Source organism: Chroicocephalus ridibundus, chromosome 5 (assembly GCF_963924245.1).
Source record: "Chroicocephalus ridibundus chromosome 5, bChrRid1.1, whole genome shotgun sequence".
Lineage (NCBI taxonomy): Eukaryota > Metazoa > Chordata > Aves > Charadriiformes > Laridae > Chroicocephalus > Chroicocephalus ridibundus.
In genome coordinates, this window is record NC_086288.1 from 70,156,544 (window position 1) to 70,179,554 (window position 23,011).

Here is a 23,011-nt window from a genome sequence, read left to right on the forward strand (position 1 = left end):
TCACGCCAAATAAACCCATCCACCTGTATGGTGCTTAAGAACCATATACATGCATAAAGGTATGTATGTATTTGTAAGTACAAACATATATGGTTCTTAAGCACTGGAGTGCACAATTCTTAAAGATTTTATTTATATCATGACAAAAATGAAAGAACTGAAAACATAACTACATGGGGGGGGGGAATAAATCTATTAGGATAGATCATGTGTTAACCAATGGTGGAGGTACTCTCTATAACATCTACGGAAGGAAGAAGAACAGCTGATTAGGGACCAAAGCCCTTCATTATTTTCTGTATCTTTCAATTTTCGGTGACCTTAAAGCTTTAGTTAAATTTGCTTCAGTAGTTTGCTGAAAATGCCTTGAACACGCATTTCCTTGTAGATTTTCCCAAGCCTCTCAACATTTATTTCTTCTGACTCCAATTTTTCCAGTGTAAAAATGAAGTCAGCTAGAAATCTCACACACAGCTGTGAAACTCAGTTGCAATTTGGTGTCATTGGGCTCACCAGTATTGAAAACTCTTTGTGGAAGGGAAATAAAACTGAAATTTAAATATAAATACAGAAAAAGGTTTAGGCAGAAAATATGTCAAAGGCATCGTTTCATACTAATCATGATAGAGAAATCCATACACTCCCTGACAATTTGCATTATAAAGGATGCCAAACAATCTGTCTTACCCCTGACACCATGCAGGTTTGTTCTGACTTGATGTTTCTGAAATGCTACCACTTATTTTTTGAGTACTTAACATTTGCCTTTACAAAAAGAAAAAAAAAATTGCAGTTAGATCAATATAAGATCTATCTCAATGCCTGCAACTGATATTGGCATGATAATAACCTTTATTATTAAACAGGAACACATATTGTTTACTCTAATGATGAAACCATAAGGAATATGGTTTTTCGGAGCATGGTGGGTTCTTTTCCAGTAGATAAGCACAATGACAGAGAAAGGCATTTAAGCGTATTTTTAGAATTAAAAACAATGGAGTTTAGTATTTTCTAGAATAACCACTTGGAAGATTGACGTTACTGAGCTATGCTTTGATTTCCAAAATAAAAGCCTTATCCTAATACCATTTAGATTAAGTCTTCCAGTAAATACAATAAACACGGTCAGGTATTTGGACATCAGATGAATAACAGCCTCCTATTCCCTTCCCTGCTCTTGTGGCAGGTCATTATAACAGTTACAGAAATCGAGAAGTTACAGAAAGTGAGAAATTGAGAAGTGAGCAATTACCACATTTCCTAGTAAGGGTTGGAGGAGACAGCACACCAGCAGGATTGTTTGTTTAGTTATTAATTTCAACACCTGATTTAATTCCTGCTTTTTTTGTGCATTTTAAAAAACAAAAAAAACCAAACTAAAACCACCACAAACTAACAAAAAAACCCAAACAAAAAAACATTTCCGCTATCAATAAGTAAAAAACTCATTCCCCAACTTCGAATTCCAACACTTTTGTTCATTTTATCAATACCCAGCCATTTTTTACCTCCATTATAACTGAATTCTGAAATTCAGTGGAGTTTACATCACAGTTAACTTGGGTCAGAATCTAGCCCCAAACGTAATACTACGTTGCCTACTTCCACTAATTACTCTTCTCACTTTGCAGTAGACAAATGTTTCTACTTCCAGTGTAAATTTATTCCACAACTCAACCATGTTAAAGGTAGAGCAGTATCAGGTTCTTGGAAAGAGACCAAATTTTTTAATATACCACTTTGTGCTATTTAGGAAGACATATTATGTGAAATATTAAGAAAAGCATTTTAAATTATACACCCCACATTTATGCGCCAATCGTATTGTTTGAGCGTATATTTAGCTTTATACATTGCAAGTAGTGCCAGTTGCTGGATAGGACTATCTAAGTCTAGCGAACCAAGTGAAAAACAAAAACCAAAGAAAAACAACACCGAAAAGCCAAACAAAACCAAAGAAGCAATACAAATAAAAAAAAAGGAGGGGGGGAACCTACAAAACATTGTACCTGAGCTTCACAGCTAATAAAATATTGTAAGAACCATTTTGGATCTATTCTATCTTCTGGTATGCAAACATTCAAAGTTCCCACTAAATCACTGCCGCCTAACACCAGGTAGTCATTCTCTCCTATATTTCAAATAGTGTTCAGTACGAAATATGTCAGTTGTTTATGACCTGCATCCACTCTCATCCTACTTAAACACGATGCCAGCATATTATGACTGTAAATCACCGACAGAAGAAATGTTGACTAATGAAATTAGAGCGACAGAAAATTGTTGACCTGTCAAAGAAACTATTCATGTGGCACAGCAGCCTCCCTTTGTATGGTCCTGTCCTTATATTTGCATGAACTTCATGCATTTCTTGAGCCCAAAGTCCTTCATTAGGATTGGAGTTTTAAATGCCACTGCCCTAAAAAACCCGAACCATAACCCCCTAGGCAGTGTAGAAGTAGTGAAGCTGCAAAAAATTATTATTACATTTAAAAACTGAAATGCTGTTCCAACTACAGGACTATTCAAGTCACACTGAGGAAGTGGGCTATGCATCCACATAAGGAGTTCCATAGACAGACCATCACCTTGTGGTCCAAGTAGCGCCATTAAGATCTGTCTGCTCTTCAGATAACTCCCTCCACATATATGAAAAATAGGGTTTACTCCACTTCCCTATTTACAGGGAGAGGGGAAGCTATTTTCCTACTAATCCAGAGGGAAAAGCAAAGAAATTAAGTGGTAAGTGCATTTCCCAGTACCTTCCAGTACTACTCCAGAGATGGTACATTTTATGCACCTCTCGTCATTACAGAATATGTCTACATATTCAAAAAGAAGTTTTGGCTCAAAGGTTAAAATTTCCGCTTTCACTTACAGTCTAGGCCTTAGACACAAGACAGAAACACACAAACACAAAAACCAAACCAAAACAGAGAATTATCCACCCTATGGCCTCTGGATTGTATCCAGCCCATCAGAACAATTCATAGAGCCCAATCTTTCCTCTGGAAGTCATGAGACGGGACACAGGGCAGAGAGATGAGTTTCTCCAGATGTTTTTTAACCAAATACTCCCAAAGGATCCCTGCCCTCCCCCCACACCCATCATGTAACTTGAGCTGTGTCCATCATACGACTAAGAGACAAGTACTCCACATCACAGAAAATACATCTTAATCTCATGAAAGCACATACAAAGGTTGTCCACATGACCATGTTTCTTGTAAATTTGTCAGGTACACATCAGTCACGCATCACCCTAGCATGGATCCTCCTGGTGAGAAGTGTGCATCTCCATGGCATTGAAGAGTTTGACCCTTGAGTTCCTCCATTGGATGCTACGGGGCTTAAGACAATGTGTCATTTAAGTGGCTTCAGAAAAGAGGAAGAAAGTTCGAGAGCTACCATCTACTTGTGACCGAGTTTGAAGAAATTATTCCATTCAAAAGGTTTGTTCGAGCCTGACCTGTTTTTTCAAGTTTAACACTCTTTTAACAAACAGCTGAGGTTGAAGCTCATGCTAGCAGTGTTTAGAAACCTATTTTTGAAGACTATTTTTCAGTAGCATTCTTCATCTCCAAAATTGGGTAGGTCTTTAAAAATAAACTTCATAGGAATACAGTGAAAAGGAAATAGTGCAGAAGCACAAAAATAGACTCAGGAGTCCAATAACAAACTATAAATCATTCATTTCCATCACACACTGACTTGGCAACAACACTTCTGCTTTTACTGAAGAAAGTTCAGAACATTTTGGGACAGGTTCATTCATTCTAACATGAAAGCATTTTAACTTGCTCCCAAGACGAGGGTCTCACAGGAGACCATGGTGTCAGCCATCTGTCTTGCCTTAGACAGATTCCAGTACTATCTTGCTGTGGCTTACAAAAGGGACGAGTGAGGTTGTCCAAGTCCCTTGAGAACTCAAGGCAGATCTCAAACAAACTTGGGTCCTACTCATGGGATGCCTACTGCAGAACTGCGCTCCTCCCTATGCAAACACATTAAATTTCTATCAGAAAGTTACAGGCAACAAGAAGAAAGAGTTGAAATGGGACACGGAGGGGGAGGAAGGTAAAAAGAAGTTGAATAACACCATGCCTAAAACCAAGTCAAGTGATAAAGGAGCACACACTGCATCTGCAGGCACTGCAAAGGCTGTCTGCTCGCCCCTGCGAGCCCAGCCTTTTTCCCAGCCCAGGAAATTAGCTTCAAACAAGGTATTTTTTTGTTGGAATTAACACAGTTCAGATTACTTGGCTAGCCTTGGAAATTCATTTAATGCTTACTGTAATCAATATATTGATCACTCACACCCACCATGTGGCTCCAAAGAACTAAATATAATTGCACAAGAGAATTGCTTAGAAAACCATATAGTCCACGTTTGCTACAGTAAAGAGGTACCAGATGTGGTGAGGGAATGCATAATATGAATTAATACATCCCAAATCATTTGATCATAATGATAGGAGTTGCCTTTGATCCAAGACAACTGGAAAAGTGTTTTTGACTGAAAATTAAAAAAAAAAATCCACCACCAAGAATTCTAATTCTAAAACTGATTCAATATAGAAAACCCACTTTAACTCCACGGTCAGAAATTGGTCAAACACGTACATGTCAAAAAAGGACTCTGAATTACATACCTTTATTTTACCAAATTTTACTATTAATTTGCTTAATCTCTAGTAGTATCAGATAGTAAAATCCCCATGTTCTATAGGAAATCCAGTTTCATAGCCCAACCTGCTCCCTCCTAGAACCCTCTAGGACACTCCCAACACATTACTGGAGAAAAAACAAATAAAAAAAAAAAAATCAAATGCACGTAACCATCCAGTGAATAACGCACAATCAACAGCCCATAAAATTAAACCCTCATTTAAAAGTATAATATCAAGTTGTTTGTTTCCCTTAACAGCCTCAATTTCTCTGTATTTCTCCTGTTTTCAGGGGACCTATGCAGATGGGACCTCAACTATGAAAAGCCAACTCAGCCAGCTCCCTGCCATTTCAAGGCAGGCAAAAGGACTGGGCTTACAGCCATAAGAGAGGGATCTCCCCTCCAATTAACAGAAGATCCAAAGCAGGTTGCAAATGGTGAGATACACACCAGAAAGAACCATAGGGTTTAGGTATTTAGGCATCTTCTTTCCCAATTTACGCACGCTTCCTCCCTGAGTAAGTGGAAAATTTTTAATTTTGGGAGACTGGCAAATTTACCAGATGATTAGGCAAAAACTTGAAACTTTTTTCAGACAGATTAAAATTAAAACTTTTCCTTGAGCTCTGGCAATTGTATTGCTAACAACAGAATTTCTAGTACAATAGTGGCAATGTAGTAATGACTTTTTTTAAACACTAACTGGGTTAAGAAATCAAAGCCTATCGCTTAGGTATGGAGATAAAATGTTTAGTCTTTATGTTAAGAAACGATACATACAGATTACATGCTACAGTCAGGCTATTCTGTGCACCACAAACTCATAGGAAAGCTGAAATTCTGTTCTCTCTGGTAAATCGGCACTGTATATGTGCAGAAAAAAAAAAATCAGATTCATAATACGCCATAAGAAAATTCTAGATTAGTTGTTTATAAGCAAAACTAAAAGTTTTAAGCAGAGGACTATATTACATGTCAGGTTGGAAAGCAGAGTCTAACAGACATATAGAATCACAGAATTTTTAGGGTTGGAAGGGACCTTAAAGATCATCTAGTTCCAACCCCCTGCCACAGGCAGGGACACCTACCAGTACATGCTCCCAGCAACATCTCAGGTTGCTCAGAGCCCCATCCAGCCTGGCCTTAAAAACTTCCAGGGATGGGGCTTCCACCACCTCTCTGGGCAACCTGTGCCAGTGTCTCACCACCCTCATGGTGAAGAACGTCTTCCTAACTTCCAGTCTGAATCGACCCATCTCTAGTTTTAATCCATTCCCTCTAGTCCTACCATTACCCGACATCCTAAAAAGTCCCTCACCATCTTTCTTGTAGGCCCCCTTAAGATACTGGTAGGCCACTATAAGGTCTCCTCGGAGCCTTCTTTTCTCCAGACTGAACAACCCCAACTCTCTCAGTCTGTCCTCATGGGAGAGGTGCTCCAGCCCTCTGATCATGCTCGTGGCCCTTCTCTGGACACATTCCAGCACGTCCATATCTTTCTTGTAGTAGGGGCTCCAGAATTGGACGCAGTACTCCAGGTGGGGTCTCACGAGAGTGGAGTAGAGGGGGAGAATCACCTCCCTCAACCTGCTGGCCACGCTTCTCCTGATGCGGCCCAGGATACGATTGGCTTTTTGGGCTGCTAGTGCAGACTGATGGCTCACGTTGAGCCTCTCATCTACCAGCACCCCCAAGTCCTTGTCTTCAGGGCTGCTCTCAAGCCAGTCGCAGCCCAGCCTATATCAGTGCTTGGGATTGCCCCGAACCAGATGGAGGACCTTGCATTTGGTCTTGTTGAACTTCATGATATTAGCTTCTAATGAATTAGAACAGCTGTATTAGCTTCTGTTCTGTGCAGGAGGAGACCAGAACAGAAGTCATCCTCTAGTCATGGAAAGGACTACACCACAGCTACGCCTTTATAACAGCACCTGAGAGCTCACCCTGTACGCCTGTCCTGGAAGAGCAAAGACTCAAATCTTAGCATAGGCATAACTGGAGAACAAACCATAAAAAAATATAATAGTTCAAGGTACAATCAACATTATCATTCACTGATGTACTCATAACATTTAATGTGTAACCCTTCAAAAAAGTAGATTGCTCCCTTGAGTGCTTTCAAGATCGCCAAACCCGTAAGCACACTACCACATTTATCACAGAGGTATTAATTAAGCAGTGGAATAGAACTGTGTGTTCTGTTGACTCTGTTGTTAAAAGAAAAAAAACACCAAAAGAACAAAACCCACAAACACCAAAAAACAAAAAGAGAGAAAGAGAAGTTTCTCCAAAACAGGTTTGTAAATAGCTAAGCATGATACAAGACTGACTTACAGCAATTCTGACCACGATTCAAAACAGTTTTATTAAGCCTCCATCATTGCTACCTGAGAAAATTACTATTTTTACTTTTGTTTTAATCAAATCTTATAAATAAACCCAAGATGAAACTGTTAGATAATTTATTTTCCTTTGGACCCAAGTAAAACCTGACTATCACCAGAAGCAGTATTTATTAACACTCCTCAGGAGTGCCTGAGATACTCTACTAAACTGCATGCTGTACTATCAAGAATAAAGTAATGTACTCTATGTACAAAGTGAACTACATGCTACTATCAACAAACTTTTTCTTGTTGCCATCTCTTACTAGCAGTCACCGGAGTGATGAGTAACAAAACCTTCCAGGGAACATCTATCCTTTTAAGCAGAAATGCGAGTTAATAGAACAACACAGCCAGGAGATTGAAAACAGTAATGATCTTTGGTAAGAGAGCAAAGAAGAGAAAGAAAAATGGAAGTGGGTGGACAGCAGCTGAGCAGCGATAGCAAATGGAAGGGGTGGGAAGGCAAAAAAGAGCAGATGAATAGGGAGGGAGACAAATGGGATGTGAAAAGAGACAGAAGACAAAATTACCAAGAGTTAGTCTAAAACAGCAGTTCTTAAATCATGGCTCAGCCAAAGGAAATTACAAAGTCAGCCTGACAGGAAGATTAAATTACAATGCTTCTGTCAGCATCTTACTTCTTGAGTGGTGTTGCCAAGAGTAAGCCATGGCTGGGAATTACTGTCTGACCGCGTGGCCGGCGCAAGTCCCGTAATGACCTTGTTATCCAGGTGTCTCATAAATAGGAGTGATGCAGCAGAGAGTAGGCATATGGGAATGGGAAAAGGGAAGAAAGGAGAATCACTGGTCAGCTCAACTGGAAATGAGATCGAGCCTTTATTAACTGGTCCACGCACTAAGATAGCTACCACGCAAGTCACACTTAATCCGAAGCACTATGAAAGATGGAAAGCATTTTGTTAAAGATCCCCAAAACCTGCTCAGGAGTTGAGGTGAGCTCCTGTGCAAAGATAAGTAAGTTACATAAAAATGAAATCTTTGGTGGACACAAAGGTTTCATCCAGCATTCTTAAAAGACACCTGAAATTGTACCTGATGAAGAAAAAAGTCTAGATAGGTGATACACGCAATGAAAGGACAACTGTGGTGTCTAGGGAAATGCTCTGAGGTACAACCGCATATTTTAATTCATTAAAGACACTAGCCACATAAAATAACATGCCGTCCTTATAATCTGTAATACCTTGGTCTGTATAATCAGTCCAATCAGAATCAACGTGCAAAGGGAAAGAGAGTTTCCTGAAGATACCCATCCTAAGTGACCTTCACCAAAACACAACTAAATATAGAAGAGACTGCAGGTATGGATGGACACAACCTCCTCCTCTCCCCCAAGTTAATCCAATACTGCAAGTAAAAATTAAATATTGTTTTACAAGATTTTATCATTGAATACAGTGTAGCATTGGTCTGCCATTATGCTGACTTAACGCTGTATCGTTAACTCTGAGGGAACCTGGGAGGAAGTTAAAGGCCTGTTTTTTACTGAGAAACACTACAAAAAGATGGAAAATATTTGTATAAGCTGAAAACATACCGTAAGCGTCTCTTCTGTACTTCTTTCTCTTTGTACTGGAGCAACTGGAAATTCAAGGAGGGATTTCACTGTCTTCCTTTTGGCTTTTTCCATTTGAATATTAGTAAAATAGTTGACAGCAGCAAACTCAATGAGAGCGGAGAACACAAAGGCAAAGCAGACCGCTATGAACCAGTCCATGGCAGTAGCATAGGATACTTTTGGCAGTGAATGTCTTGCACTGATGCTCAGTGTCGTCATCGTCAACACCGTGGTTATTCCTTCAAAGAAATAAAATAAAGCTCTGATGAATCTGAGTAAAACAAAGTCAGAATAGGCAAGCAGCTTGCAAGAATTTTAAACCATTTAGGAGTCCTTCTATTCTGCTTGCGAATAGCGCATTAGATTTAAGTCACAGCAACCATCATCTGTCTGTGTGCGGCTAAGCACACAAAACAGTTAACCAGTTTTTAAAGGAGGTATGGAAGCCATGACTTCAGCAGACCATCTACAGTTCACGTGAAGAAAACATGGAAATTTTAATTTCGTATTTGTATCATGTCAAGTTCAGTAGAATTTCTCACAAGCTATTTTCTAAACATTTGAACATAACTTCAGTTGTTAAATAGGGGACTCCTCATCAGACTGCAACAAAAACATGATTTTTTCTTGTAATAGGTTCAGAATCCCACCTATTACTCTGCGTCTGTTCCTCTTATCCCACTCGTAATCCAGGCGCCATTAAATCATGGCAAATTATTTTGGTGCTAAGGAAAACTAGAATATTACGTGCACAACTCTGTTAATTAGTAAACCATAACCTTATCTTTTAAGACCTTCTGCTACTATTTGATCAACTCAATGTAATTAGAATTTCATCTTCTGAAAGAACAACTTTTTAATTAAAAAAAGTGTACAAGCATGAACACTAAGCTCAAAATATGACCACTTCACGGTAATACTTCAAATGTAAATACATGCTGTATAAAACCAAGGTATGGGGTTTTTTTTCTTTTTTCATCAAAAATATTATACAAGTCTAAAATAGGAGTATATAGGGAACACTGCTTAAGTCCTACCACGATAACCTCAAGAAAGACTGACTACAAATGGAGATGTCTTTACTCTCACGTAAAGAACACCATACCAAATTTAATTCAAGATAAGATGCATATGCTGAGAAGAATTCTAAATAATTAAGATCACATTTTCCAATAGGATCCTGACATCCCCTATTCCCTAAATGGTGCTATCCTATCTGGGTGATCTAATATGAAAAAGCTTCACCTAGACACTGCCATACAGAGAACAGGACACAATAGTCTCTCCTATGAAAGAGCAAAAGAGAGAAAGAAAAAAAAAGAAAAAACAGTTCATAAAAGCATAACGAGTATCTCAGAGCAAACTCAGCAAGATAAAAACACAGATGAAAGCTCACAAAACCTTCTCCAGTGGGAAGGTGTTGAAAAACACACCACTGAAAATGTTTAAATCTGAGAAAAAAAATATGGAAAGTTATTTTTTTTCCTGGAAGAAACCCATCCCTGCTTTGTCCTATGCTTCCTGATTCTACCTTTGTCCACTTCAAGCAAATAATTTGTCTGAATTGTCTTTTTAAAGACATTTTTTAATAGATGCAAGAATAGGCTGAAGTGACTTGAATGACCAACCATTCCCCAAATGCAAGGGGAAGAGGGGAGGCTTTGATAGTATTATTGTTTACTGCCATAGTCTTTATCATTTTTTCCCCCTATTAAATCACTTATCTGGGAGACTTGCAGTTGCCACTGTAACTGCTCTTGGATACGTGCCATAGGGATTTACAGAGTAAGGAACTAAGTTCTGGTAAAAAATATTATATATACACATCAATTGTAAGTACCCAGAGCTAAATACTTGCAAGCTTCTGATTAGAAATGTACATAACCATATAAAAATATATTAAGAGTGTCTTAATAGAAAAATTAATTTTAAAAAACAGATTGTACTGCTGTCTTTCCTCTAAGGAAACCACAGTCTCCCACAATCATCAGATTCAGGTGTCTGAAGCTCTGACTGCAGAAATCACAACCTGATGTACCTTCATTCCTTGGGTATTCTTCCTCTGTTACCTTTGCCAAGTTTTCCCTAAACACGCAGCGTCTGATGGAAAGATCTTTTGGTTAGCCTCTTCTGACAGTTCCTCTAGAAAGCTGGTACCATGCAGGTATTCTGGCTTCATTACTGTCTCTTGCCTGAAACATTTCTACCTTTTTTAAGAAAACCTTTAGAAAACAGGCTCCCTTTGGAATTTGTCAGAAAACTAGAGAGATACTTTTAGCCATACTTTAAGCCACTTACTTTCAAAGGCATTTTAGAGACTTATCTCTAACTTAGTGGATGTCTAAACTTTATTATTATTATTTGTTTTCAGCTTCATATATGGATATAATGACACATATTGCGTGCATTGCTGTATAATTTGTACATTTTCAATTATCACATTTTTTCTGTAAATACTAATTCTACCTTTCCAGTTCATGGCAAACTCCCTTCAAAAAAGTACCATTATTCAACATCACTGCAAAGGCACGTGCAGTGATATACTCGTTTGCCTTATATAATGCTTGAGTTGAGAGCTACTAGGGTTCTTACTAGGTGCACAGGTTGTACCAATAATTAACTGTGTCTAATTTGTGGTACTAAACAGTATACAGACTCTAGTTATATGTTTGAATGGGCCGTCACATAGAAACATTAATTTCTATCGCTCTTGCCAGCATCTCTCTATCTATAGAAAGGCTTTTTGTAGAACATTCTCTTCCTGATTAGTCCTGCTTTAGACTACAGTGTATTATCAAGTCAAGACGTTGCTCTATAAAGACTGCTTTTAAAAATGTTTTTATCCCACTTCTTTGTTAGGAATCATATTTCCATTTAATTTCTTATACTTTGGCTTCCATATAAGCTTTTCTTGTTTTTTATTTTCAGAGTTCACTGTAACGTCGCATTCAAGCTGTATGTTGATGAGGGCAATTTTAATATCTTGCCATCGTTTTGCTTTTTTAATGAATTTTCATAATGGCAACAGCAGAAAGGAGAGAAGAGCACTAAACATGAAATTACGGTAACAGGATCTAAGCCTTACTCATACCAAGCTTCCACTGATAACACAGAGATCTTGTAAGAAGACATCTCTACATCTCATGCACTCCCAATCAAATTATTTTAAAAGGATTTTAGAAGGCGTGAGTTCAAGTAATTACACTGCTGTCCACTGGAGGATAAAACTGCTCCGGATGTAGGCAAAGGACTTGCCTGGATTACTCAGGGACAGGTCTTCTCAATTTGCTCCCCCATGCAGGTAGAATACCCATGGATGTACATCTGCGTGCAACACAGGCAACTATGTCACCCTGCTGGTTAAATATTCCAAGTTTCTCTTCAGATTCGAAGGACTGATATAGTACATTCTTCATACGTTGATAGCAAAAATTCCTCTGAATTTACATTATTTCCTTGTTTCTGCACTAGCACAGAGGCAGGATACCCCTTGCACTAAAAAGGCATATTCTAGTGAAAGTCATTAAAAGAGGAAGTACGAAAAAAGAAGAAATAATTACCAAACACCGTTCTAGCTGGAACAGATTCCTTATTTATCCAAAATGAAACTTGAGAAAGGATCACAGTCATAATGCATGGGATATAGGTCTGAATCATAAAATAACCCATTTTCCGTCTGAGGTGGAAGTAAACTGTCATAACAATATATTCACCTAAAAAAAAAAAAAAAGAAAGAAAGAAAATATTTTTCTGTCTGGGCATAAAATTTGTGTGATGCAGAATAACTGTTTCAGATTATCAACTAAGATTGTTTAAAATGATGCTATTCATACCACTTAACATGTATAGAAAGACACGTTCCTTAGAGACAAGAATGAAACAAAGTTTTAAACAAAAAATTCTAGTAGTAGTAGGTCCTTACAGTGCCATTCAGAAGCTGCTATCAAAAATACCATAGATGTACAGCTAATATGGATCACTTTTTACAGTATAAGTACGATTTATAAAATTCTTTTGGTATCTGTTGAAGAAGAGATTCCCAAGACACAAGCTATCAACCTACCATAGTATCCAGAACATTGTGGTACCTACCTGCCAAATAAAACAATAAGAACAATGATGCACATTGAATTACATGGAAGCATCTCAGCTTTTTACTAGGGTTATACATCAGCATCACTATGATAATGAAACAAATGCAAAAATCATTGGCAAGAATTGAAAATACTGTAAATTTATCTAAAATATTATCATTCATATTAAAAAAATATAATAATCTCAGTTTTACCATAAACTGAATAAACTAAATAAAGTACTACAGAATGAGAATTTTGGGGATAGTATGGAAATTCTGTTGTTAACTCATAATAATCAATATGCTGAGAAGTAAATTTCTAGTGTATTGCAAAATGCTGTTTTATCTTTGAGAAAAACATTCACAGAGCAATACATCAAATATATCTATCTGCTTTATCTGTTTCATTTTGACCATCTCGCAACACCCAAACTTGCTGATGCTTAGAAAATGATTCCAAATTTTAAAAATATTTTGGGAATATGCTTGTTTATCACCACGTTGCTCATCAGTGATACTTCACTCATTTCGGATGCCTGTAGTTGCCATTTGCCTTATTTCTTACAGCACAAATCAGCAGAAGTATCTATTGTGACTAATACATTTGTGCCTATCCTTATCTGACTAGAGGGTTTTTATGGCTTTAATAACCCATTCTGCATGCTGTACTTCTATCCTGAGCTGTTTGCACCGCCAAACAAAGGAAGTCTTTTGCACATAATGTGGATACAGTGCTGAGAAATTACTTCCTCACCCAGGCATCCTCTTGACTCTTCAAACTGCATTTTAAGCAGTGATTAAATGCTCATTTTGTCCCTTGGAGTAATGATCTCATTCTAGCTTTCTGAAAGACCGTCGCAATCTACTGTAATGAATCTGCAAATGTAAATCTGAAGGAGAGAAACCTAATTCAGATGTATGCTCTCAGCCCTTAATATATACCCTATGACATTCAGTAGAATACCTTACAGGAAAGAAAGAAAAAAAGCCTCGGGCAATGTTATAGGGTTAGTTTTACCTCACGTTGATTTTTACTGACGAGATTCCTACCTGTAATTGATTTAATGGTTTCAGTGGATACCGTATGCCCAAGCAGGTCATACTGAACTAAACTGGAAGACTCCTCAGGAACTTCCACTGACTTCTCAGGTCCTTTTGTCCAGGTATAAATCATTTCACTCTTTGGATAAGCATCTACAACACAGCATCGGTTTGCATAAATAGGAAACTTCTGCTCATACCCTACTAAGAGCACACTCCAAACCTACTGAAATCAAACGGCAAGACTCACACTAACAGCTTCTTAGAAACCCTTCACGTTAAGTTACCCCCAAAAGCCACCCCCAGAGGAGAAGAATTAGCAGCTCAGGTCATACGTCAAGTATCACACACAAATTCACGTTCGCACGTGAAGTCTAAACAGGAGTTCTTTCTGGATCAGCCCTTATGGGGCATGTAAAGTCTATCTTTATTTTGGCAATTTCTATCTAAAATTTTAATCATTAAAATATACTAGTATATAAAAAAGAGCATATATAAGGAAGATACATTTTGGAGACTGGGCTCACATTTCTTTACAGAAAATAATGAGTATACTAAAAACGATACTATACTAAAAAATATAGTATTTTAAACTTATGTTTAAAATATTTGCCAGAAACCAGAGGTCAGTAAAAGATTCACAACACCCCAAAAATAAGCACAACCAAAGAAGTACTTTACAATTAATACAAAAGACATAACTTAGGGCTAGCATTCAATCCCTACACAGCCCAAACTCCTGTTAAAATTAAATTAAATCGGTCTTGCATTTGAAATGGCTACATCTTATTTCAAGTTTCACTGAGGTCGATATCAGATTAGTGTGAAGTGCAATTTCTGCTGGCTGGCGATTCTGCCTGTAGACATATGCTTGCCGAGAAACCCCCACTATTGAAGCTCCCCTATCACACAGCTGATACCAAACCCAATTCTGTCAGCACCTGGTCTCCAGTCTCACTGTAACAGGGATGAAAACCCTTATCAGAACAGTGTTTTTAATATCCCCAGCCATATAAGCTAAGTTTATGCTAAGGAAAGACTATGAGTAACTTCAGGCCATTCCTAACTTCAGAACTCTGGGGTCAAGGAAAACATATTAATGTTCAGCCACTGACTACATCTGAGTGTAAAGCAGAGAAGTCAGCGACCGAGGGGGCTTAGAAAAGTGACCAAATAGTTAACAGAGTGCACCAACCATCCCCGGGTGGTCTCAGAGGTCTCTGCTGTGGATTCAAACAAGGGAAATCATAACTACCTCCCTTGGTCATTAATTATGCAGTATGTCCCAAAATGTTCCTTCTAGACAAAGTTTGGAGACTATCCAAAAATCTGCATCTGATTTCAAAGCAGAAAAGGAAAGTCGCCAGCACTATGATTCCTCTCACCAGTCTAAAAACTATTTATCTAGACTAAACTTGCCATGCAGACTGCTGTTATAGGCCAAGAGATAGGAGATGATAGACAAATACAACAAAGGATCAAATCTTTACTCGTAATCTACACATCTAACAGGATGTCAATGTGCCTCCACTGACTGTAGAGAAAGTCAGAGAACCTGCTTCCCTTGGTGCCTTTTGCCTGGCTGTTGGAAGCCGAAATGGATCCCACCCTCTTTGTCTTCTCCAGAGAATCTCTCACTTCACTGATTATCCAATTCTCCCTAAGAACCAAGAAAAAAAAAATATGTATTTCAAGCAACTGTGTAGCCAGAATAGTGGGGTTTAACATAACAGCTGAATCACTCCTTGCTTTTGAATTCTCAGCCTGGGTTTGATTTTTCAGGCCCTAAGTAAAATTCCCAAGGAAATTAACAGGAGTTTTGTCTGCATAAGGATTGTGTATCAATGCTAATATTCAGAAAGTTCAGTAATTGTTCAAAATCTACTTCTACTATTAAAATTCTGTAGTTACAAGAAATTTCATAATTGCAACTTACAACTCCCAAATTTGAGAGGACAAGCATGACCATCCATGGGAAAATCCACTAATCTCATGGGACACTCTGCACTTATTGTAAGCCTATAATGGAACAAATTAAATAGTCTCTGGTTGCCATTTTGTCTAGGCAGTATAACTTTTTGCATACAGTAATTGTAAGAAGCTAAACAAACAAGTTAGATACCTCATCGTGTACAGGATGGTGCCATTTCTCATTATTCTGAAGAGTTTATTTGGGGCTGTCATATTATGTGCGACAGACTTTTTCCCATTCCTGAAGAAAGTGTCAGGAGTCCACACCTTTGAAACCATCAAGTTGTTAAGTCTTAAAATTTCAATAGGGCCATCATATTTTAATCTTTTGTCTACCCATGTCTGACGGAAGAAGACATCCATTGTATACTCCTGTATTAAATTGCAGAAAGAACAAAGATCGCATTTGCATGTATAAGTGTCTCCTGTAAAAAACAGAAATCCCTCAGGAGCAAAGAAATCAGCAGTAAAGAAAATGCTAAGTCCACTACGCAAATATATTTCCACCAATTAAAGTGTGTTGTGTACTCCTTAATAGCTTAATTTCTCACATTAGTCATATCAATAAATTGCTACACATATTTAATCGTTAAGGAATAATTAATCTAATTAGGTTGCAGGAAGCAGGCAACTGAATTTGTAGTCAAGCATATAACTGGAAACAAAATGATCTCTGACAATAAGTGTCAACAGATTTTTAAAGAAAAGATATCCATGGATTTTCTGCTGCTGGCTAAATTAAAAATACCAGGACAAATGACTACTTCCACTTTAAAGTCAGGAAAGAAAATTTAATTTTGACTGATGAAAAGTAAGCTTTTTTTTTTTTTAAGTGAGGAAAGCTAAATATTTCCTTTGCCAAGCCCACAAAAGATGGATAAATATGCATATGTACACATTTGTTTTGAACTATGTAACTATCCCATTAACTTCCTCAGAAAAGCTATTCAGATGCCCCAGAGAAAACATGCAAACAACAACGGCAAAACTGCAGGCACATCGTGAGAAATCATATGTGAATGAATGGATGAAGGAATGTATTTCTCATCTCTGGAAGCTAAAGCATTTCACGGAAAAAGTATCATGTGGCATTGAAAAAGGTAACACAGATAGCTTTACGTCCTTTCTAATTTTACAGTTGTCATTTTGTTGTTAAGCCAAACAATGTTTTCTGACTTTATTTCAAACTCTTCTGCATAATGTTACCATTGAAACTACATGTACGGCCATATCTATTCACATGGGTAAGGAGGCACGTCTTCTAGTGTCTTAGAATTCTGCCTGTCGTCTTTTCCATGTCTGTATCCTCCACTGTGGTTTAATCTATGAAAAGTCTCTTTTCCAGTGTCATTTCTTGATGGTGACTTCATAGCTCATAACTAGCAGTTTCTGTTATTAGCTTCTACGTGACAGATTTTGTAATATGAGATTTCAACCCTTTTCATTACGCTGGGTACCAAAGTAACCCAGCTCTAAAACGACATCCTGGTCATCCTCTGTATCGAGACTATATCGCACTTCACTGTTTCAGCAAGTTTTATGAGTGCGGCCATATTCAGATTACATTGGGTCACTAATGGATACATTAACTAAAAACCATTCCAAACCCAATTCCTGGATCCCTGAATACCCTCCTAACTAATCCCTAATGATGAAAGGGGAAACATCTCCTGTAAAACCTCCTTTTGCCAGTTCCTTACCTACCTCCAGTCCCTGTTCTCACTCCTGCCTTCTCCAATACAAATAATAATTTCCCATGTGGCACCATGTCAAATGCTTCAATGAAACCAGAGAGATGCCATGCAGCCCTTATTTTAGATTTGAGGCACATATAACTAGACTTCCTTGGGACCAGATTCTCGTACCCCCTGTCACATTGAACAGCATCACACTGTACATGACAACCACTGCAGGGGTAAGATGCGTTTCAGCATGAGACTGCTGTCAGGAATTTAGCCCTTGGAAAAATACCTTGCTATCACGTACTTTTCCACATGATAGAACCACATTAGGTGCACCACAACGTGCATGACAGCACTGTATGGGAAGAAAGTTACTGCCCTGAAACTGCCTTTCCCTTAAAGTAGTTCAGTTCAGTACATATGGCTGTGTTACTTCCATGTGATTTCTTGGACATTTTATAAAAAGAGAAACTATTGTGTAATTTAAGGGCATACCACTAGATTATAGATGATGATGAGAATTATGCTGGATTTGACCTCAAATGAATGCAGATGCCGTTCAGGTACAAATAACAGTATGTGCAAATGTAACATTTCTCTTCTGTGACTTTCATGCACGTCATTTTGACATTCAATTTCTGCAGACACTTAGGAAAACTTTTATCAGTCAAACATTTGCTGAAAGTGATGCTAAAAGGGGCACAAAGATCAGTAAAGGATATTCATCTGAAATGAAAACGTCAACAAGTATTTGTGAAATGATGCCATTATTATTCACCTGAGAATAACACAGGTTTCAGAAAGAAAAGGCAATTTCAAAGATATTACACATTTTCCCCACAGTAGACTGACTTAGATGCTCCCCAGAAGGCCTGATTCTGCCTCTATACTGTGACAGTCTGTTTTAAATTCTATGAAGCTAATTCCTTAAGCCAGCCAAAAAGCAGTGAAAGTGTGACCAGAATCAGGCCTGATGTATCTAATTATAACCTGTAAATTAAGCTGTTACTAATCTTGTCTACTTTGCATGATTGACAGAACAGTACAGATGAAGCATCCACTCCTTACTGCAGTTCATGGTTTCTAAGAACCAGGAAATGGCATTTTAATCCCAGAAATACATACCATTTCTACATCAGAAACAGGTCCAAAACTGGTGACATATATATCTGTTTTGACTTCAGTAACAGGACCTAATGTATGAAAAGGAAGTGAGCAAGAAAATTTGAATTTTGCAGGTCAACAATTCCCATAAATGATCCTGGCGTGTGAACAGTTATCGCTTTGAGGGTTCTGTGGACGAGCAAGAGCAAAATGCAAATACAGGTCATTTCAGATAAGTCTCTAATAACAAGCACTGCTCAATTACCTTTACCATGTAAATAAATCAAAAGCAGCATTTCCATGCAAACCCCCATTCAGAAAACCAATGTTGACTAAACGGATAAGAAAACAGATGCCAAAAAATTAAAAGGCACACTGAAAACACCATGCTAATTAACAGCAAGCACCGAATTCGGGAAATCCACATTCCCCGAGGCATTTATTACTAACATTCAGTCCTGCTGGTAATAACTGGAGTACAGATATTAGCATGCCATGCACTGGGCAATTTAGTGCTGCAAGTATCAAGAAGTGCATCCATATCCTGAGATGCACTTAAGTGCTTTAATACCATCAAAATAAAAGTTGGATATCTAAGCATTTTTGAGGGTCTGAACTGAGCTCCAGACCGGACGACAAAGCCCGTCTTGAAGGAACTAGCGATACTTAGGACACTGTTTAAAACAGTGCCCCGAGCAGAGGTATTGCACTCTTACAGCTGGGTACCACACAGCAATCAGCAGAGAAAGCAGTTTCATTTTAACATATAATTTCCTTTTCTACAGGACAAAACACCGTGAAGTTTCAGATGGGCATCCACTCTACAGTACGCTCTACAGTTCCCCTTAAATGAAAGAACACATGCACTAACTAATTTCACTGGGATTTAGGTTTGTTCCCAATGTAAAAGGCTAGGAAGCTGCTAATCATTACCAGCTATTATGATGATTCTGTGATCAAAGCACTAGCTAATGGCTTAATTCAGGTAATTAACTCACATCATAAATTAAAAAAAAAAAAAAAAAATCTACTGATGGTCTTACCAAAAAGTATCTGTTTGAAAAAAAAAAAAAAAAAAAAGTATGATCTATAAATTCACAACCATAGTTTCTAAACCCCTACAACTTAAATTTCTAAAGAGTATAAGTGGCTCGAGTCTGTTAATTCAGGTTTTATCATAGTACTTGCAATCTAAAAATGGAAGCAGGAAAGACTTAAGACTGTTAGCAGCAGAAGAACATGTCCCTCTTGCAAAGAAAAAAAAACAATTTAAAAAAAAAAATCACTGTTCACAGACGTCACTTTGAATCAAATGTTAAAAGGAGAAAAAGAAATAAGCAACTGGAAAACATGGAACCTATACTTCTTGCACCTAGAACAAGTGTCAAACTGTGAACAACAAATAAAATAAAACCATGTAAAATTATTTCACTAAACAGTTTGCAAGTTATGTAGAGAAGAACAGCTAAGAATTTTTCAGCTAAATGTCAAAAAAATGACTTTGCTGGAAATTAACAGTTTCACAGGAGGACAGTTTCTCGCAATAAAATCTAAAGAAAATTCACCCTACAATATTTGGTAGCTCAGCGGTCCCTGGGAAGTTGGGTAGTTTGGCATATCTGTCTTGAAAAGTTTGTAAGAAGAAACTCCCGAGTTCCAGGTACCACACTTTCACACCACGCTGTTTGTTTTGCAACGCGTTGCGCTCTGAACATATCAAATGGAAGCTGCTCCCCTTTCTACAAATAACAAAGTGTTCATTAAGTCACAGAAAGCCCTGAGTGGTTAGACCACATTTTACTGACAACATAGTCCAGTGATATTTCCTAATATAATTATTTCTGGAGAGCAGAAGAGCTCCCAGAGATTGGAAAAGTCTTACTAGAGCTGTCAAGATACTGTAAGTGAAGACATTCGTCTGCAGCATTAGAAAATAGGGGAGAACAGCACAATCATACTCGTACGCAGAAATAGAAGAGATCCAATCATATCTGACCTCCCACAATCACAAGACTATAATTTATCTGGAGTTGGTTTAAATATATAAATATTTATTTCACCTGAACTTGAAACGTTTCTGAAATCAAAGTTCTATAGAAATTAAAAAGTCATTTTCCCACGTAGCTCTAACAAGAAAATGTAAGAATTAGTCTCTGTTACTCAGTAATAAGAGTAAACCGAATATTGCACTGTTCCTAAATCCCTTTCAGGAACCACCTTAGTTGTTAGTTCTAGGAAACTAAGCAGGAATATTCCTCAAAAAAAAAAAAAAAAAACAAAAACCCAACCTTTAACTGCTTTCCTCTGGCAATATCTTCTTTTCTTTAGCTCTCAGAATGCTGTAATTTTATAATCATACCAAATTAGGCAAAGGGACAGATTTTCCCCACAGGCATGAGCTGCTTCTCCTCAGGCATTGATTTCTTTTGTTTTATTAAATGATTACAGCTTCACGGGCAATAAGCTTCAGAGATTTTTTGCAAGTTTAGTTTATTTTTTGGAGTTTCTCAGAAAGAAGGGGAGAGCTTAGACCAAGAAGCTAATCTCCAAATCAGCAAGCCTACGACTGAATGCTATTAGAAATCCTATAGCAGCAGCACAGGACTAAAATTATGCTTGAGTTCACTCTTCAGTAACTGCGATTCTGCTCTCAAACCTGTATTTATTAGTAGGACCCATGAGCAAGAAGGAAACAGGGACTCTTCAGACAATAATGAAGCCACAAAATAAGGTTGAAATTAAAGTTTACTTTTGGTTGCTTGCCCGACACAATGGCAGTACAGTGAGAAAACAAATGTTAAAATCACATTTTAGGCCACTAGAAAGTGGCAGATGAATGAGGATCTAGAAATATTTTAGGCACCATAACAGTTGTCCAGCTAGTACTGATGTGCAAATCCTTGCTTTGCATCCAAAACCTCAGTCAAACATTAAATGTTTGGTAGGAGTGAAGACAGCAGCAAGGGACAGCGAGGCTGATTATCTCCCTAATGCTTTTTCTCCAATTGCAGCCCTGTTGTGCTCCACGTCTTCCACCTACGTTGTCAGTTCTCAACTGTTAAGGCCAAATCTTGGATTTTCTAAGCACATCCCAGTAATTAATGCAAACCCAGAAGTATCTATGGCGACACCAAAACCTATCCCTTATTCTTTTTGTTCTAGAATAAAACATTAACTGCAGTTGGTAACAATAGCGGGGGTACAAATAGTGAGTCACGCTGCTGCCTTTTTTTTTTTTAAACTATTATTAATCATGGGAATTCCTGACAACGAGGAGGTGATCTGTAGTCACCTAACCTACTTTTACTGGTGATTTAAGCAACACTCCAAAATGAACATGTTGCACCACTTAATCGACTCGGGCTCTGCAAGCAGAAGATCCTATTAGAATCCTTAACACTCTATTACTGGCAATAAAATGCAGCGAGTTGTAAGAAGGCCAATTAACTTTAAATATGACCATTTGGGCTTATCCCTCAATGGATGTTCAGAAAGCATCTATCCACCATAAATCTTCAGGAATACTGAAGAACTATTTATAACATACTGGTGTGTATTTTTATGTCAATGAAATAGGAGGAGAGAGTCCTACACACTGCAGTGGGAACAGTTAAGTCTGAATCACTGCTTGCAAGATAATATACTTTAAAGAAGCTCAGGCAGGATTAAAAGCAACCCCTGCAAAAAGCCAGAATAGTTCAGTGTTAGATGGAGATGCTACATGTGGGCTGAAGAAGCGATGCCAGGCCCTAACCCCGCGAAGAGGAACATAAGACAGCTCTCCCATGCATTTTATGCCAACATATGGGTTGAACTGCAGCACAGCTCCCAGCGAAAGACTTTGGGCTCCATTATCCCCGCGTCTCCATAGGCAACTGTCACTGCAGAGATCTCCACTGTATGTAAACCGTCAAATCCTGCACAGGCTTGCTGTATGGTGCAAATTTTGCCATCGAGAGTCATGCAGCCAATCGGGAACATTAGCAAACAAGTCTGTACAAAGCTTTCAACATACAAACTGCAATTTAAATGCTAACTGCGGTTATTGCTGCTATTATGAGATCAGTCCCAGGATACATAAACTACATGAAATTATATTACATCAGTTCCTACAGCTACATCTAAAAAAAAAAAAACCAGGAGTTGCTACAGATTTATTTTTTTTAAATATAACTACATGTGAAAGATTTGGTGATTTCTCTTTCCAAATTCTTGCTGCCTGAATAGGGTTGATATCTTTTAAGTGAAGAAGAAAAAAAAAAAGAAAAAAAAAGCTATCACATGAAGCATGTTCTCTTGTTTCATTCTATCAGAAAGAACAGCTGAGGACACCAGCTATATGTAAGATTTCTGTTAGGGAGCCAGAACAGCTAGGTAGGGCATTTTTAAAAAATTAATGTAGAATTCAAACACGTGGGCTACATTCTCTACCAAAAGACAAATACAATAAACCCAGCAGCACACGATAACCTTTGTCTCTAAGTATGTTCATCCATCAGC

General features: G+C 37.9%; 1 protein-coding gene across 3 annotated transcripts in view; it reads right to left on the reverse strand.

The window, feature by feature from the left end:
• Positions 1-23,011, reverse strand: part of GABRA4 (gamma-aminobutyric acid type A receptor subunit alpha4) — a 41,418-nt gene that overhangs the window by 12,885 nt on the left and 5,522 nt on the right. For all 3 annotated transcript variants that reach the window (XM_063335073.1, XM_063335075.1, XM_063335074.1), the window contains exons 3-8: positions 18,533-18,600; positions 15,877-16,097; positions 15,691-15,773; positions 13,764-13,907; positions 12,199-12,351; positions 8,618-8,877 (exon numbers count right to left, since the gene is read on the reverse strand). In XM_063335073.1, coding sequence (XP_063191143.1) covers positions 8,618-8,877; positions 12,199-12,351; positions 13,764-13,907; positions 15,691-15,773; positions 15,877-16,097; positions 18,533-18,600 — 929 coding nt within the window. The remainder of the gene's footprint in view (positions 1-8,617; positions 8,878-12,198; positions 12,352-13,763; positions 13,908-15,690; positions 15,774-15,876; positions 16,098-18,532; positions 18,601-23,011) is intronic.